At 41.9% G+C, this 19,611-nt stretch overlaps 1 protein-coding gene across 3 annotated transcripts in view; it reads right to left on the reverse strand.

Annotated features, from left to right (window-relative positions):
- The window catches only part of NRDE2 (NRDE-2, necessary for RNA interference, domain containing), an 80,761-nt gene that overhangs the window by 40,931 nt on the left and 20,219 nt on the right, over positions 1 to 19,611 (reverse strand). For 2 of the 3 annotated variants that reach the window (XR_007357399.2, XM_048855800.2), the window contains exons 3-6: positions 12,484 to 12,714; positions 10,257 to 10,406; positions 2,395 to 2,851; positions 1,709 to 2,114 (exon numbers count right to left, since the gene is read on the reverse strand). Coding sequence is in view for 2 of the 3 variants with exons in the window: in XM_048855800.2 (XP_048711757.2) it covers positions 1,709 to 2,114; positions 2,395 to 2,851; positions 10,257 to 10,406; positions 12,484 to 12,714 (1,244 nt within the window). In the remaining variant the exon portion in view is untranslated. The remainder of the gene's footprint in view (positions 1 to 1,708; positions 2,115 to 2,394; positions 2,852 to 10,256; positions 10,407 to 12,483; positions 12,715 to 19,611) is intronic. The other variant, XM_048855801.2, reaches the window with a different exon arrangement.

The following is a 19,611-nucleotide window of genomic DNA, read 5'->3' on the forward strand; positions in this document are numbered from 1 at the left end:
GGATGTTATCTACATTTTCTACAATGTCAAACTTTAGAGCCTACAAATTCCAATCAGCCCTACTTCTTATTCAGCCTCGCTCAGACAAACAGGTTTGTTTACATTTGCAGAAGATAATGCTGCCTGCTTCTTGTTCACAATGTCACCTAAAAGTGAGAACAGGCATTCGCATGGCACTGTTGTAGCCGGCGCTGCAAGATATTTACATGCTAAATGCACTAAAGATTATGTCCTTTGATGCTTCAACCACCATTCCAGAGGACATGCGTCCATGCTGATAACAGGTTCTGCTCGATAACGATCCAAAGCAGTGCAGACCAATGCATGTTCATTTTCATAATCTGAATCAGATGCCACCTGCAGATGGTTGATTTTCTTTTTTGGTGGTTAGGGTTCTGTAGTTGGCACATCGGAGTGTTGCTCTTTTAAGACTTCTGAAAGCATGCTCCACACCTCATCCCTCTCCAATTCTGGAAGGCACTTCAGATTCTTAAATCTTGGGTCGAGTGCTGTAGCTATCTTTAGAAATTTCACATTGGTATCTTTGCATATTGTCAAATTTGCAGTGAAAGTGATCTTAAAATGAACGGCATGTCCTTGGTCATCATCCGAGACTGCCATAATATGAAATATATGGCAGAAAGAGGGTAAAACAGAGCAGGAGACATGCAATTCTCTCCCAAGGATTCAGTCACAAATTTAATTAATGCATTATTTTTTTAACAAGCATCATCAGCATGGAAACATGTCCTCTGGAACGATGGCCGAAGCATGAAGAGGCATATGAATCTTTAGCGCATCTGGCAAGTAAATATCTTGCTACGCCAGCTATAACAGTGTCATGCGAATGCCTATTCTCACTTTCAGGTAACACTGTAAATAAGAAGTGGGCAGCATTACCTCCCGTAAATGTAAACAAACTTCTTTCTCTTAGCGATTGGCTGAACAAGAAGTAGGACTGAGTGGACTTGTAGGCTCTAAAGTTTTACATTGTTTTGTTTTTGAGTGGAGTTGTGTAACAAAAAAAAATTGGTAAGTTACACTTTCATGATAAAGAGATTGCACAACAGTACTCGTATAAGGCGTGAATTGAAAAATACTATTTTATCATTTACAGTGCAAATATTTGTAATAAAAAATATAAAATGAGTACTTGATGTAACTGAAATAGATATATTTGAAAATGTAGAAAAACATCCAAAAATATTTAATAAATTTCAATTGCTATTCTATTGTTTAACGGTGCAATTAATCACAATTAATTTTTTTTAGTTAATCGTGTGAGTTAACTGAGATTAATTGACAGCCCTAATTAAGAGTACTTCAAAAGTTTCATCTTTAACAAATGATATAACTGCTATTTGCTGCGCAAACCAAAGGAATTTATTTTGTGAAGGTAAGCAACACACCTATTTGCTGTTGGCTAGATTCCCTTCCCTTGAAATTTGTACTTTAAACTCTTCAGAGCATTACTGGATGTGATATCACAAGCTCTCTTGGGGAAGGGAAGCATCTGCTGTATCCATATTGGGCTTGAATATTTACTTTTACTATCACCTAAAGAGGCAAGATGCCAGATATTTTCAGCAGGCTCTTTGCAAAGCAAAAAATTAGCACAATACAGAGAGAATCTCTTCCTAAAATATATTCAGCCTTTGTGAAAATCTTAATAGCCATAAAATGAGATATAAAAAGATAACCTTCTTACCTAACATAGCTTCCTCTGTGCCAGGTAGTATAGGATGTGATACCATGCTGCCATCCTGTACAGCTGCCAAAGTGCTCAAACATTTTCCATATAAACTATGGACTTTTGAAACTGAAAAGGTGCTGAACTGACTTTGACAAAATAAGAGATATTTCTGCCACAGCAGTGGATTATTGGGATGCAGAAAAACCAGCTTCTGCCATTCTTTGATCAAAGTTGATGGTTCCCAGAATTCTGTACAAAGCTTCAGCTTGGCAAGTTTCAGATCAACATCATTTGGGTTGCTTTCAATAGCTCTCTCTAAAATGGCCAGTTTCTTTTCTAGGATTAGCTTGAATGATTTTCTCCTTATTTCCTGCTCTCCCTCTTTGATGGCATAAGGGCTAGGTCCTCTCATTATTTCATCCTTAAAAGAAAAGGAAATCAACTCAGTTATAAATACAGAAGGGTCTCAGGCTTTGAAGGAGCACTAAGGAGAAGGTTGACATAAGTGACAATGAATGACTGCATCTCTCTCTATTAGTGCAAGTTGTTAAATCACACAAGAATATTTCATGTACTATAATAGAATACACACATATATAATTTAACTCAGAAACAAGATGTTAAGCAGAAAATTATTACTCAGATACAAATAAAATAAATATATCACAAAGTACTGCAATGAGAAATACAAGACTGTGTACCTGAAAAGAAACAAATTCCATCCAAGTGTGAACATCTCTTGGATTTTCTCTGACCATCCTATTATATTCTTCCACTTTTGCCATTAGAATAGAGTTAACATTCCCACTGGTCTCTTGGGATGCCTGCTGCTTTAAAGTCTCATGCTCTGGGGGACCTTTTCCTTGCAACCAGAGTGTGGTCAATGGATCATAAATCCCAAGAGGATTCACACAGGTTGTTGTAGTAGGAGCATCACTGTCCAGTTGTGAAACTGGTATAAAAGTGCTTGAACCAAATGAAGTTTGGCTTTTACTGTAAACTGGAATTCCATCTGTGGTCAATAATTTCACACTATTCTTCGTGAAGTAGCGTTCAGGTCGCTTGGGGGATTGTTTCTTTTCTACAATGGAACTTTCCCAAGTTATACATTGTTTCTTTAGGTCAATACCAAGGCATGAGTCACCTTTCCGCTTGTATCTTAAAGAAAAAAATACAACAATGCATTTTTTAAAAATGTGACTATTAAAATACACATTAGTCAAATATGTATTTTTATCTTTCAGAAGACAGAAGTTCGCTTTTCAGTATTTCCTAATTAAATTAGATATTTGTAAAGGAGTGGTAGCTCTCAGAGCAAAACAGTGTAAAAGGCGCCCCAGACTGGAGAATTCAAGGGACGCAGCTGTTCATCAGTCCAGCTTGTACCCTGGTTAATGTCACATACCCCCATTTAAAACCTTGTGAAATTTTGAAATGCCTTTTCCTGATTGTGCATTTTGGTGAGCACACCTCTAGCAGCTCACCATTGTTGTGCCAGCTACACGATCCTGATGCGCTCTGGCCAGGAGTAGACAGGAGATAATGGATCTCCCGGCCTGTGTAGAGAAGAGGCTATGCACACACAACTATGGGCCAGCCATAGAAACATGGACATCTACATCCCCTGTGCAATCTGCTCATAGAAGAAGGGGTGTGATGGGGATCAGCAGCAGTGCCATGTGAAAGCAAAGGAACTGTGGCAGGCATATCAGAAGGCCAGGGAGGCCAACAATCAATACTGTGCCAAGACACAGACCTGCTCCTTTTACAAAGAGCTGCATGCCATACTTGGCAGAGACCCCACGACCACCTCCACACGTGCATACTGCAAAGCAGTCTGTGTCACAGGCCCCTTCTGTGAACATAGAGGACAAGGAGGTGATGGAGGAGGAAGAAGAGGATGGGGAATACAAGTCCGGGGGTGGAGGGAGGCTGCTCTGCTGTAAACCAGGACCTGTTTGAGACTCCACTGCAGTCCAGTCAGTCCCGGCGGTCAAGCATGGGCAAGCCTGATGCAGGAGAAGGAACCCTGGGTAACTGTGTAAATTTGTCACTATAGTAAAGGCACCCCCAACTTCTCAGGACACAGCTATTGACTTTTCATTAATTTATTTGTACCAGAAGAATGTACAAGGTAGAAATGTTATCAGCTTTTCATTCTCCCTCTAGAGTTGGGCAGGGGGCCATGCAGAGCAGTTTATGTACACAGGGATGTCCCTTGAATCCTCCTGCGTGATCTCAATGAAATTTTCATGGAGGTACACTGCAATCCTCTCCTGAAGGTTTCTATGGATGGCAGCCTCATTTCTTCCTCCTCAGTAGGACACTTTCCCATGCCAGTCAGCGATAACTTTGACAGGCACCATTGCAGGCTAGCAGCATATGGGCCTGAACAGCTTTGGGACACCAGCACAGCTATGTACTCTGTGCCTTTATTACCTTCAGGAGTGAGATACCAGCTAAAATCACCACTGCCTGTGGAAAATAGTGTCAGTATTCAATGCCATTGCCCTATACTCCCACAGAGATTCATGCAATTAAGCAATTCCCTCCTCATTTCCCTCACCACAGCAGGCCATACTCACCAGGGTTGGTGCTGTGAGTGGCGCTATGCACAATCACTGCAAAGCAGAAGCGTCAATAAACAAGTCTTGTTTAAAACTTTAGGGAAGCAAGGGAAGTGAGTTCTGAATCTTAACTTCTGATTTCCATTGTGACTATACTGACTATGGCACCTCTGTGTTCTATCTGTAGCTGCGCCGAAGCAGCTTTGAGGGGTTTCCACCCACACGGAACACCTGAGCCAGATAAAGAGGAGAAAAAAAGGACTCAGGATGGACATGTTCTGAGAGATCCTGCAAGCCAGTGCTGCATCAGTCTATGAACAGATGGTCTGGAGGATGAATATTGCAGGCTATGTGGAGATGGAAAGAGCGGATAGGAAAAAGGCCCAGGGGGCCTAGCAGGAAAAGAAGGAGATGCACCAGGGTATAATGGCGCTTTTCCAAAAGCAAACACAGATGCTGCAGATTCTTGTGGACCTACAGGTTCAACAATCACAGACTCGCCTCCCTTTGCAGTCCTGCAGCATAGTGCTTCTCTACACCCCCTTCCCCCAGCATTCTACGTGGCATCAGGGGCCGCATCCCTATCCCTACCACGCCAGACAAGGGTACAGTAAAGACAACCACAGCTTCACATACATCGGCCATGGCTCTCACAGGTCACAAGAACATCCATACTGGGTCAAACCAATGCTCCACCTTGCCCAGTATCCTCCAACTGTGACCAATGCCTTGATGCTTCAAAGAGAACAAACAGAACAAGGCAATCAAGTGATCCATCCCATCATCCAGTCCCAACATCTAGCAATCAGAGGCTTAGGGACACCCAGAGCATGGAGTTGCATCCCTGACCATCCTGGCCAACAGCCACTGACAGACCTATTCTCCATAAACTTATCTAATTCTTTTTTGAACCTAGTAATACTTTTGGACTTTACAACAGCCTATGGCACTAAGTTCCACAGGCTGACTGCATCTTGTGTGAAGCAGTACTTCCTTTTGTTTGTTTTAAATCTGCTGCCTATTAATTTCATTGGGTGGCCCCCGGTTCTTGTATTATGTTAAGGGGTAAATAACACTTCCTTATTTACTTTCTCCACACCATTCATGATTTTATAGACCTCTATCACATCTCCCCTTAGTTATCTCTTTCCCAAGATGAACAATTCCAGTCTTTTTAATCTCTCCTCATATGGAAGTTATTCCATAACCCTAATCATTTTTGTTGCCCTTCTCTGTACCATTTCCAATTCTAATATATCTTCGAGATGGGGTGACCACAACTGTACACGGTATTCAAGATGGGCATACCAGAGATTTATATAGTGGCATTTTGATATTTTCTGTCTTATTATGTCCCTTCCCTAATGATTTTTAATGCTCTTTTAGGTTTTTTGACCGATGCTGCACATTAAGCAGATGTTTTCAGAGAACTATCCACAATGACTCCAAGGTCGTCTTCTTGCATAGTAACATTTAATTTAGAACTCATCATTTTATATGTATAACTGCATGTGCATTGCTTCTGATTTATCAACACAATTTCACCTGCCATTTTGTTGCCCGGTCACCAGTTTTGTGAGATCCCTTCTAACTCTTCACAGTCTGCTTTGGACTTAACTATTTTGAGTAATTCTATATCATCTGCAAATTTTTCTACCTTACTGTTTACCCCTATTTCCAGATGATTTATGAATATGCTGAACAGCACTGATCCCAGTATGGATCCCTAGGGGACCCCACTATTTACCACTCTCCATTCTGAAAACTAACCATTTATTCCTACCCTTTGTTTCCTGTCTCTTACCAGTTACTGATCCATGAGAGGGCCTTCCCTCTTATCCCAGAGCTGCTTACTTTGCTTGAGAGCCTTTGGTGAGGGACCTTGTCAAAGGCTTTCTGAAAGTCCAAGTACACTATATCCACTGGATCATTGTTGTCCACATGTTTGTTGACTTCCCTTAAAGAATACTAATAGATTAGTGAGCAATGATTTCCCTTTACAAAAGCCATGTTGACTCATCCCCAACATATATTCATTTATGTGTCTGGTAAGTCTGTTCTTTTGTATAGTTTCAACCAATTTGCCTGGTACTTAAGTTAGGCTTCCTGGCCTGAAAATGCCAGAATCACTTGCACCTTTTTTTCTTTCTTTTTTTTAAATTTGCATCATATTAGCTATCCTTCAGTCATCTGGAAAAGAATTAGATTTAAGTGACCAGTTACATACCACTTAGTAGTTCTGCAATTTCGTATTTGAATTCCTTTTGAACTCTTGGGTGAATACCACCTGGTCCTGGTGCCTTACTACTATTTAATTTATCAATTAGTTTCAAAACCTCCTCTATTGACACCTCAATCCGGAACAGTTCCTCAGATTTGTCACCTAAAAAAAAATGGCTGAGGTGTGGGAATCTCCCTCACATCCTCTGCAGTGAATGTAAGTGTACATATAGCTAAATGGACATGAATGTTACTTCCTCTTCTTTGTGCTGTATCCTAAAATTAAGGTTTTAATGTATTTACTGTTAACTTGTAAAAAAAAAAAAAATTCTGAGGTGCTTTTTGTTAGTCAATAAAAGTCTTGTTTGGAAAATAATTTATCTTTTAGTTCCCAACAGATGCTGCATAATGCCTGATGTCAGTGAAAGCAGTGGTAGTGTACAGTAACTCCTCACTTAACATCGCCCAGTTAATGTTTCATTAGGTCGCTGTTCTGTTAGAGAACATGCTCATTTAAAGTTGCGCAATGCTCCCTTATAACGTTGTTTGGCAGCCGCCTGCTTTGTCCACTGCTTGCAGGAAGAGCAACCCGTTGGAGCGAGTTGGTGGGGGCTTGGAACCAGGGTGAGCTGGCAGCCCCCCATCAGCTCCTGTAAGTTCCCTGTGCAGCAGCTGCCCAGCAGGCTATCAATTGCCAGGTAGTTCAGGTGTCCCTCCAACCACTGCCATGTGCTGCTCCTGCCCTCTGCCTTGGAGCTGCTCCCAGGAGCCTCCTGTTTGCTGGAGGGAGGGGGGAAGAGGGGTAGTGATGTCAGGGTGTCCTCCTTCCCCCTGCTCCTGTACCCCATCTCCACAGAGCATGGTGGGAACAGGACAGGGCTCAGGATGGAGGGAGCTTGGTGGCAGCAGCTGCTGTCTCAACTTGCTGATCTACTTAAAAAGGCTGTGTACTTAAGAGTGGGGTCAGCGTACTTAAAGAGGCAAAGCGCATCTCTCTCTCTCTCTCACACACACACGCACGCGCACGCACACACGCACCCCCTAGCACTTTGGAAAGTGGAGGCAGTGGTGCACTCCAGTGGGATAGCATGAGTTCATTATGTTCAGTTTCTGTAGGGAATGTTTGCAGCCATTGCCATGCGTCTATTGTATCTCCTCCCTCCATTCGTGCTGCCTTGTAGAGCGTGAGGCTACATTAAAATTATTTCCCCCTTGCCTATAGCAATCCAGCGCTGCAAGTTTCCACAATATGACTGTCACTCACTTCTCCACTGTCAGTACAGTTCTCATTTTAGTGTCCCTGCACTGAGGGCTGGGGTGAGCTTGGCACAGAGATTCAAGAATGTGGCCTTGCGCATCCAAAAGTTCTGTAGCCACTGCTCATCATCCCAAGCCTACATTATGATGTATTCCCTCCACTCAGTGCTCCATTTCTCAGGCCCAGAAGCAGCGTGCCACTATTTGCAGCTGCTCCATGACCACCACCAATAATCTGGAACTGATTCTTGCAATCTGCCCTCCAGGAAATCGTCATGTTCCCCATACACCTTCTTGTGGCTCTGCAAATACCAGAGGATCACGAATCCCGTGGTTGCAACACTCATGACAATAGTGCAGAGAGCTGTGCAGGCTCCATGCTTCTGTCACAGATGGCAGATAGTGACAAGTCCCGTGCAGGTTCATGGGATTTTCAAAATAGCAGTGAATATTATGGGATGGAGATGGCATTATGGCGTGGAGAAAACTACATAATGGGAACTTGACCCAACAGTCCCAGTCTCCCTTGCACTATTCATTTCTGCCCCACCATGCATTTCCAAAACTTCCCAAAAGACAGTGCACTGGACGGTGGCAAGTTGCACACTGGGATACCTACCCATGGTGCACCACACACTACATCAAAACAACCACTCCTGGTGAGTACATGCACCACCAACACATAGAGCCAAGTATGCTGTGACGTTATTGACATAAACTGTAACCGTATAGATCATTGTTGCAACCACTGTTATATATTTGCAGCAAAAATTGTATAAGGGTTGTCATGTAAGGTGTCTATGGAAAGGTTATGATTTGCTAATTATGATTATGCTAGCTGTATGTGTGTATCATTTTTGTAACTGAAGTTATGAATGTTGGCTATGTACTTGTATCTTAATGTGTTTTGATTCTAAGTGGCCTCAGTGAAACATTTGGTCAGCTTCTTGAGAAGGGACTATTCTCAGTAAGTGCCCAATCAAGAAACACTTAGCGACAATGAACTTTGGGAGACGCCAATCCACATCTGAGCTTTCCTGGGAACGCTCAAACTAACATGTAAACAATGGGGTCGGCCTATAAAGAACTGAGTCATGCATGAACATGTGACTTGCCCATGTGACTCCAAACTCCACCTTGCTGTGATCTTGGACAGGAGAACCAAGGGGTTTCCACCCACAAGAGAAAGCCTATAAAAGGCTGCTGCATCTCCTCCATTTCGTCTTCAGTCCTGCTTCTTGCCTCTGGAGGGACTTTGCTACAAACTGAAGCTCTGAACAAAGGACTGAATGACCCATCCCAGCTGTGGATGTACTCCAGAGACTTGATTTGAACCTGCAGTATATTCCATCACTGCTACAAGCCTGAACCAAGAACTTTGCCATTACTGTATGTAATTGATTCCATTTAACCAATTCTAGCTCTCATCTTTTTCCTTTTATGAATAAACCTTTAGATTTTAAATTCTAAAGGATTGGCAATAGTGTGATTTGTGGGTAAGATCTGATTTATATATTGATCTGGTCTGGGGCTTGGTCTTTTGGGATCGGATGAACCTTTTTTCTTTTACTGGGGCATTGGTTTTCATAACCATTCATCCCCATAATGAGTGGCACTGGTGGTGATACCGGGAAACTGGAGTGTCTAAGGGAATTGCTTGTGTGACTTATGGTCAGCAAGTGGGGTAAAACCGAAGTCTTCTGTTGTTTGGCTGGTTTGGTTTCCCTTGGTGTGTAAAGGAACCCCAGCCTTAGGCTGTAACTGCCCTGTTTGAAGCAGCTTGTCCTGAATTGGTACTCTCAGTTGGGTCCCACCAAAGCCAGCATCATTGCATGTGCATAAACAATATACTAACCACAATGCCTTTATGATGATGTAACTTGCATTGGCAAAAGTTTGTAGTGTACATGCCCTGAGTATTACTCCCATTTTACAGATGAGAAAACAGACACAGAAATGTTAAGACTTAACCAAAATCACAACAGGTAAGAGACAGAAGCTAGAACAGAACCCAGGATTCCTGACTTCCAGTCCCCTGCATGCACTGCTAGACTCCACTGCCATCTTCTAATGGTAGTTCTACATGTACACTGAGGAGTGACTGTACACCATAATGTTAAGACTATCCATGAGTAAACATGACATCACTTACTCTGATTATTCCAAGACATCTTTTGTGATGTGAAAACTATTTCCACATACCATAAAGTTGAGTTTCAATATAGAAGAGTGTGGAATCACAAAAGTCTGAATAGATAATTTCACATAAGAATGGCCATACTGAGTCTTCTGATAGTGGCCAATGCCAGGTGCTTCAGAGGGAATGAACAGAACAGGTAATCATCAAATGATCCATCCCCTGTCGCCCATTCCCAGTTTCTGGCAAACAGAGGCTAGGGACATTACTGAGCATGGTTTTACGTTTTATAAATAAATATTTTTAGTGTCAAACTTTTAATATCTCACCACTAACATGTCTAGAGACATTTTAAGTATCAAAACAAAACAGCGCATTGTACCTTGCTATGTCCCCTCGATACAGTGACTTGTATTCCCAGTTTGCAGGGTCTGGTTTCTTGTCTGTTCTGAAGGTTTCTGCTGTCAAAGCCTGAATATCCTCAAGCCAAACAAAGTGAATGGTGGCAACATTTGATGTAATGTCTTCTAGACTGAAAAAGGGGGAAGAAGCATTTTCTGAACATCTGAGTTAAACATTAAGCATTTACAAAACCAGGAAATTTAACATTTCTAGATCCTATAATAAATTATGCACATTCAAAAGGCCATGATACATGTACCATTTAACAAATAAGTCACATACTGGTGAAAGAGATGAGAAAACTGAAGTGGAAATTTACCACTGGAGCCACCAATACAGTGAACTTTCAAGAGAAAATCATTCACTGCATTTCGAAAATGGACCTCCAAGAGCATGGAAAGTGCTCAACAGGATTTAATAAATGGGTTTCTTACTAAGTCTAAAGCCTGCAAGAAGAAACATTGCTATTAACTGTAACTTCTTCTATAAGAAAAAGTAAATCAAAAAGGGGACAATCGGTGCTATACTGTGCTAATTTTCTATAACAATACCAATGCAATTCAGTAAAATGTAAAGGTTTTATGAATTAGTTACATAAGTCATATTTTTTTTAAAAGATGCAGCTAAGTTACCTCTCTAAGAACTGCAAGATATGGTGAATTCTGCTTTCACATTTGTATTACAAATGTGAATATTAAAAAAGGAGCTTCAGCGCCTTGACAAGGTTTCCAACATTCACCTGTGACAAGGCACTCGAGAGGGTTTCACAGTTTATGTTTCAGATGGAAATGCTAACAGGAATAATTCTGCGCATAGGTCCCATGTTAACATCAGTTTGAGTTTTAAACCTAAAATTTAACACAGATTTATACTTAAAGAGTGTTTATATAGGTTTTTTTTTCTGAGAAAACTTAAAACAACCTATATGCACAGTATAGGTACCGTACAAGAACATCAATCCTTTTGTTTGGGCACCTGAATTACATTTAAGTCATCAAAGACCAATGAGTGGTCAGTGCGAAATGGAAGGCCCACTTTTTGAGCCTGGGCACCCAATGTATCCATGTAAGCTCTTTTTCCTATTCAAATCATCATACTGGTCACTTTAAAACATTTTTCTTGCTACATATAGACTAGTTACTCATTATTTTAGTGTCTCTGAAAGCAGCAAGCCAAGGTGATATAATACAGTGGCTCTCAACCTTTCCAGACTACTGTACCCCTTTCAGGAGTCCGATTTGTCTTGCATACTCCAAGATTCACCTCACTTAAAAACTACTTGGTTACAAAATTAGACATAAAAACACAAAAGTGTCACAACACACTATTACCGAAAAATTGCTTCCTTTCTCATTTTTACCATACAATTCTAAATAAATCAATTGGAATATAAATATTATATTTACATTTCAGTGTATAATATACAGAGAAGTATAAACAAGTCATTGTCTGTATGAAATTTTAGTTTGTACTGACTTCGCTAATGCTTTTTATGTAGCCTGTGGTAAAACTAGGCAAACATCCAGATGAGCTGATGTGCTCCCTGGTTGAGAACCACTGATATAATAGAACATCACTCATTCAAATCTTGATTTACATATACAAAAAATAAAGTGTATGATGCATACTAATGAATGGCTAAAGGCCAGAAATAAAACTAAAAATACTAAATTAATACAAACATCAATATACATCTTATAATGAATGCCCACTGCTGAGAGGGGAAATTATGAATGCACAGTATAATGAAACACTTCCCCTTAGGAAAAACAAATTTTTGCTTCAGTATTCAACAACTTCAATTTTCTGCAGTATCTAAGGACATCGTTTAATACAATTCCCCTCAAAGCACAATAGGTTACTCAAGGATTAATATAAGGAAACAAAGATTTACAATAATTCACAGGGAGAATTAACATTAAAAAAGCACCACATTTTCATTGCTCTGCTATTCTGTTCAGCTCTAAAAAAAAATACTTCATAAAATATTCCTCGGCATAATTTTTCAGATGCAACAATTAATAAAAAATGTTTGAGTGTTTCTTGTTCTGTTCTGAGACGGTTACAATGGAAGTTTAAACTTATTCTTTTAAGAGTCAGAACTGACCCACTGGTGAGAGTATTCTCATCTAAACAGTTCAAACACCACATACAGTACTAGAATAGGATTATATTTATATCCAAGCATATTAGTAAAATGCACATACTTCAATGTTGCTGCTTCTCTTTCACGGTTTGTGTCACTTCCTCTAGGTTTATCCCTCATACACTCACTGTCCAAGTCTGACTCACTGTTACTTGATTCCTCTCTGGTTTTCTTTTTTCTTTTTTTGTGGTGATGATGCTTTTTCTTTTTCCCTTTCCTTTTCTTAGTTGATTTTTTTAGATCTTCATTGGTGTCACTTCCTCCTGAGAGCTCTGACCTTGAAGGACTCCTGCTAAGAAACATAATTCCTTATATAGTTAGAACAATTTTAAAGAAATTTCACCAGTGAGAAAGTCCATAACCAGAGTTTTCCTCATCCCCCAAATTATAGGGAAGGATAGCTCTCAGACAGTGAATTGCATCAATGGTTGCCACAAAAGTCAAAGAAATCTGCGTAACAGCCACCATTTACCTTTAAAATTATTGAAATTTGTTTTGAAATTACTACTTGAGACAGGTCATACAAAGTTGTACTTGCCCATGGTAAGTACACTTTGACAAGTGAATAAATATCAGTAGTCCTTTCCATTACCACCCCCAGAGTAAAACCGAATGAGTTGCTTTTGTACCTATGCTGATAAATTTTCAAGACAATTTTGCAAGGCCACTTTCACTTTAGATCAAGTTAAAATGATTGGAGGGGCCTTCAAGCAGCGGAGGGGAGAAATTGACTAGTACTCTTTTTTGCTTTTTATTGATGCATAAGAAATACCTGAAAGATGTGTTGTAAAATATATATATATATATATATATATGCTTTTTAGATTAGAAATACAGTTCTTGCTGATTTTGGAAGACTCAGTGATCACCAGAGAATTAGTGAAATTTTGACAGTACACGCAACCGAAAGCTGAGCAATTGAGAAGATAAAGAAAGCAACTGAGAGGATACTCACTGTTAATTTCAGTATATAATGAACAGTTGGAAGAAGGGATGTCTTTGTTAAGAATTCAACATAAGTACCCTCTCAGCTAAGATACAAGCTGACAATAAACATCTGATACTTTCAAGACGTCTTTCAGTAAAAAGCAAGAGAGACCAGACTTGACATTCTTGATATTTCGAAGATCAAAAACCATCAGAAAAAGCACTCTTTCAGGGGCAAAAAAGAAGCATGGTAAACTGCACTCAACCAAACAGCATTCATTTTAACATGACTAAATATAAGGGTATACATCTAGAAACAAAGAATGTAGGCGATACTTATAGAATGATGTCAAGTATCCGGGGGTAGCTGTGTTAGCCAAAAAAACAACAAGGAGTCTGGTGGCACCTTAAAGACTAACAGATTTATTTGGGCATAAGCTTCGATGCATCTGAAGAAGTAATGTTTTACCCACAAAAGCTTATGCCCAAATAAATCTGTTAGTCTTTAAGGTGCCACCAGACTCCTTGTTGTACTTATAGAAGGGGAGTCTATTCTGGGAAGCAGTGACTCTGAAAAACTTGGGGGTCATGGCTGATCATCAGCTGAACAAGAGCTTCCACTGTGATGCTATTGTCAAAAGAGCTAACACGATCCTAGGATGCATAAGCAGGGGAATCTCGAGTAGGAGTAGAGAGGTTATTTTACCTCAGTATTTGGCACTGGTGTGACTACTGCTAGAATACTATGTGAGGTCCGTGCCCACAATTCAATGTTGATGATAAATTGGAGAGGGTCCAGAGAAGAGCCACGAGAAGAATTAAAGGATTAGAAAACATGTCTTACAGTGATAGACTCCAAGTGCTCAATATAGTTTAACAAAAAAAGAAGATTAAGGGGTGACTTGATTACAATTTTTAAGTATCTACATGGGGAACAAATATTTAATAATGTGCTCTTCAATCTAGTAGAGAAAGGTAAAACATGATCCAATGGCTAGAAGTTGAAGCTAGACAAATTCAGATGGAAAATAAGGTGAGAGTAACTAACTAGGAACTATGGATCCCTAGCCTCTGTTTCCCAGAAGCTGGGAACGGGCGACAGGAGATGAATCCGTAGGTGATTATCTGTTCTGTTCATTCCCTCTGAAGCACCTGGGATTGGGCACTGTCAGAAGACGGGACTGAGCTAGATGGACCTTTGGTCTGACCCAATATGGCCGTTCTTATGTTCTAGGGATCATGATGGATTCTCCATCACTAACCATTTTTAAAACTAGATTGGATGTTTTTCTAAAAAGTATGCTCTATGAATTATTTTGGGGAAGTTCTATGGCCTGTGTTATACAGGAGGTCAAACTAGATAATCATAATGGTTCCTTGTGGCCTTGGAATCTACAAAAACACTTTGCACCCTTCTTCATAAAGATTGCCCCCCCCCCCCAAAAAAAAAAGGGCACAAACCCAACCTTTTAAAAATTATCTACAGATTACCTTTCAGGAAAACAAACAGGTGTTAAAAAAAATCCATGAAGGGGCTACTGCTGATCATTGAGGAAAAACCCTCGAAACCCAAAAGTTAAGCAGTCAAATTAATAAAATAATTCCTCTGTATATTTTCTTTCTTGATAGTTTAATACAAATTATATTTTATTTAAAATATTCACTGTTTACATAATGTCATCTGCAAGGTAATTTTAAGAATTCCTTTTACTTTATCACATTATAAGCCTGTAAAGACTTGAAGAAAAATGACAAATACACAAAGTTTTGGCAAGTTTAGCTGCAGAAGTTATATTGTGATAACTCAAGTCCAACATAAGTTGGTGAATAGAGATGGGTTCAACTTTGATTTTTGTAATGAACACATTTTCTGTCATTACAAAGAGCAGCCAACACATCAAACAGAGGACTTTGTTCCAAAATACACATCACTGAAGTTCAGAACTTTCCTGCTTCAACCTGACTCATAGACTTTAAGGTCAGAAGGGACCATCATGATCATCTAGTCCAGAGCTGGGCAAACTACGGCCCGTGGGCCACATCCGGCCCGCAAGACCGTCCTGCCTGGCCCTGAGCTCCTGGCCGGGGAGGCTAGCCCCTGGCCCCTCCTCTGCAGGCACACTGCCGCGTGGGCAGCACACCTTGCACCCACCCACTGCCCAGATTTTCCAATAAGTCTGTCCTGCCACTCTGAGCGGCATGGTAAGGGGGCGGTGGGAGGGGGGATTGGATAAGAGGCAGGAGGTCCCAGGGGGCAGTCAGGGGACAGAGGCCGGTTGGATGGGGGAGGCGGTCAGGAGACAGGGAGATGGGGGGGTTGGATGGGGGTGGGGTCCCAGGGGGTCAGGGGTCCCGGGGGGGGGGGAACAGGGAGCAGGTGTGAGGGCTGGATAGGGGGTGGGGTCCTAGGTGGACAGTTAGGGACGGGGGTCCCGGGAGGGGGCAGTCAGGGGACAAGGACTGGGGGGGAGAGGGGTTGGATGGGTCTGGGATCCTGGAGGGCCTGTCAGGGGCAGGGGTGTGGATGGAGGTGGGGTCCCAGGAGGGGGCAGTCAGGGGACAAGGAGCAGGGGGGGTTGGATGGATCTGGGGTCCCGGGTGTGGATGGGGTCAGGGCAGTCAGGGGACAGGGAGTGGGGGGGAGGGGGGTTGGATAGGGGGTGGGGTCCCAAGGAGATGGTTGGGGTAGAGGGGTCCTGGGAGGGGGTGGTCAGGGGACAAGGAGAAGGGGGGGTTGATGAGTCGAGGGCAGTCAGGGGGCGGGAAGTGGGAGGGGGCGGATAGGGGGCAGGAGCCAGGCTGTTTGCGGAGGCACAGCCTTCCCTAACCGGCCCTCCAAACCGATTCGCAACCCTGATGTGGCCATCGGGCCAAAAAGTTTGCCCACCCATGTGACCTGCACATTGCCAGCCACAGAACCTAACCCACCCACTCCATTAACTACTGCAGAATGCACCCAAGACTTAAATCAATATGTCTAGTATTGCACCTCTTGGGCAAAGTGTTTAAAACACAACCCTGTATTCCATAAAACTGGATCTATTTCTTTTAATCAAAATTAGCTTTAATCAGCTATTTAAGTGATCTATAAGATTAAATTGCAACTCCACAACTTTACATAGGATAGTATTTCATTAATTCACATCTCTGCACAGTTTATAACTGACAATTTTCTATATTCGACTATGGTAGGGAAAGTGGCTATTTGAACTGGTTTTCATAAAAAAGGGGGAAAAAAATCACAATGATGATACCTAAGCCTCAGCATTCCTTCAAGGATTACTTAGAATATTTAAAAGCAAATGAAAAATCATGATTAAGACTGTGAGTTTGTCACGGAAGTCACAGAAAGTCACAGATTCCGTGACTTCTACAGCAGCCAGGGCGGCTGCTTGGGGCAGCCACTGCCAGGGCAGTCTTGGGCCACTGCACCCCCCTCCCACAGCACCAGCAGATGTTTGGGTGTGGGAGGGGGCTAGAGCTTGGGGTGCAGGAGGGGGTGAGGCTTCTAGGCAGCACTTACCTTGGGGGGCTCCCCAGAAGCAGGTACATACCTTGGGTCCTAGGCGGAGGCGCGACCAGGGGGTTCTGTGCGCAGTTTTTGCCTGCAGGCACTGCCCTCGCAGCTCCCATTGACCGGGAGTCGCAGCCAATGGGACCTGGGGAGTCGGCACTCAGGGTGGCTGCAGCATGCAGAGCTGCCTGGTCGCGCCTCCGCCTAGGAGCTGAGGGAGTGAGATGTCAATGGAGACTACACCAAATATGAGCCCCAGCAGGATACAGGGTGGGTTGAAGAGGATTACAAGGGAGAATAAGAATGGAAAGAACTTGCAGCCAGAGGGAACAGGGGATAGACTGGAGAATAGCACCGTCACCAGGAAAAGGCAGGTCTATGTGATCGGGGACTCTTTACTGAGAAGAATAGACAGGCCTGTAACCAGAGCTGATCCAGAGAATAGAAGGGTATGCTGTCTTCCAGGTGCTAAGATACGGGATGCAGACCTGAGGTTGAAAAGGATCCTAAAGGGAGCAGGAAAGAATCCCCTGATTATCCTTCATGTGGGAACAAATGATACAGCTAGATTCTCGCTGGAAAGTATTAAGGGAGACTTGCTAGGCTGGGGAAGATGCTTAAGGAAATTGAGGCTCAGGTAATCTTTAGTGGGATTCTGCCTGTTCCTAGAGAAGAGCAACAAAGGTGTGACAAGATTATGACTATCAACAGATGGCTTAGACAGTGGTGCTATAAGGAGGGCTTTGGGATGTATGACCGCTGGGAGGCATTCATGGACAGAGGACCGTTCTCTCAGGATGGACTTCATCTGAGTAGGGAAGGAAATAGACTTCTAGGATGGAGGCTGGCACAATTGATTAAGAGAGCTTTAAACTAGGAAATTGGGGGACATGGTTGGGAGATGTCCAGGTAATCTCCACGCCAGATTTTAGCATTGAGAGGGAATAAAAAGAAGTAAGAAAGGATACAGCCGTGGGTAGGAGAATGTATATAAGGAGGAAGGGCAGTGTGGATACCAGTCTAATAGGATATACTGGCTGTAGAAGGACTGGGCCTAATGGGTACAGAATGTGAGCAAGGCCAAACAGCAAAAATTAAGATGTTTGTACATCAATGCGAGGAGCCTAGGTAACAAAATGGAGGAACTAGAGCTACCGGTGCAGTAAGTGAAACCAGATATTTTAACAGAAACATGGTGGAATAGTAGTCATGACTAGACTACAGGTATTGAAGGGTATGTGCTGTTTAGGAAAGACAGGAAAGACAGAAATAAAGGTAAAGGTGGTGGAGTAGCATTGTACATCAATGATGAGGTAGAATGTAAAGAAATAAGAAGTGATGGAATGGATAAGACAGAGTCCGTCTGGGCAAAAATTACACTGGGGAAGAAAATTATTAGAGCCTCCCCTGGGATAGTGCTTAGGGTGTGCTATAGACCGCCAGGATCTAATTTGGATATGGATAGAGCCCTCTTTAATGTTTTTAATGAAGTAAATACTAATGGAAACTGTGTGATCATGGGAGACTTTACTTCCCAGATATAGACTGGAGGACGAGTGCTAGTAATAATAATAGGGCTCAGATTTTCCTAGATGCGATAGCTGATGGATTCCTTCATCAAGTAGTTGCTGAACCAACTAGAGGGGATGCCATTTGAGATTTGGTTTTGGTGAGTAGTGAGGACCTCATAGAAGAAATGGTTATAGGGGACAATCTTGGTTCAAGTGATCATGAGCCAATTCAGTTCAAACTGAACAGAAGGATTAACAAAAATAAATCTACAACTAGGGTTTTTGATCTCAAAAGGGCTGACTTTCAAAAATTAAGGAAATTAGTTAGGGAAGTGGATTGGACTGAAGAACTTATGGATCTAAAGGCAGAGGAGGCCTGGGATTACTTTAAATCAAAGCTGCAGAAGCTATCGGAAGCCTGCAACCCAAGAACCCAAGGGGAAAAAATTCATAGACAGGAGTTGTAGACCAAGCTGGATGAGCAAGCATCTCAGAGATGTGATTAAGAAAAAGCAGAAAGCATACACGGAGTGGAAGATGGGAGGGATCAGCAAGGAAAGCTACCTTATTGAGGTCAGAACATGTAGGGATAAAGTGAGACAGGCTAAAAGTCAAAGTAGAGTTGGACCTTGCAAAGGGAATTAAAACCAATAGTAAAAGGTTCTATAGCCATATAAATAAGAAGAAAACAAAGAAAGAAGAGTGGGACCGCTAAATACTGAGGATGGAGTGGAGGTCAAGGATAATCTAGGCATGGCCCAATATCTAAACAAATAATTTGCCTCAGTCTGTAATAAGGCTAAAGAGGATCTTAGGGATAGTGGTAGCATGACAAATGGGAATGAGGATATGGAGGTAGCTATTACCATATCTGAGGTAGAAGCGAAACTTGAACAGCTTAATGGGACTAAATCGGGGGGCCCAGATAATCTTCAGCCAAGAATATTAAAGGAATTGGCACATGAAATTGCAAGCCCATCAGCAAGAATTTTTAATGAATCTGTAAACTCAGGGGTTGTACCGTATGATTGGAGAATTGCTAACATAGTTCCTATTTTTCAGAAAGGGAAAAAATGTGATTGGGGTAACTACAGGCCTGTTAGTTTGACATCTGTAGTATGGAAGGTCTTGGAAAAAAATTTTGAAGGAGAAAGCAGTTAAGGATATTGAAGTCAATGGTAAATGGGATAAAATACAACATGGTTTTACAAAAGGTAGATCGTGCCAAACCAACCTG

The sequence above is a fragment of the Caretta caretta genome, chromosome 6 (assembly GCF_965140235.1).
Source record: "Caretta caretta isolate rCarCar2 chromosome 6, rCarCar1.hap1, whole genome shotgun sequence".
In the NCBI taxonomy this organism is placed as follows: Eukaryota; Metazoa; Chordata; order Testudines; family Cheloniidae; genus Caretta; species Caretta caretta.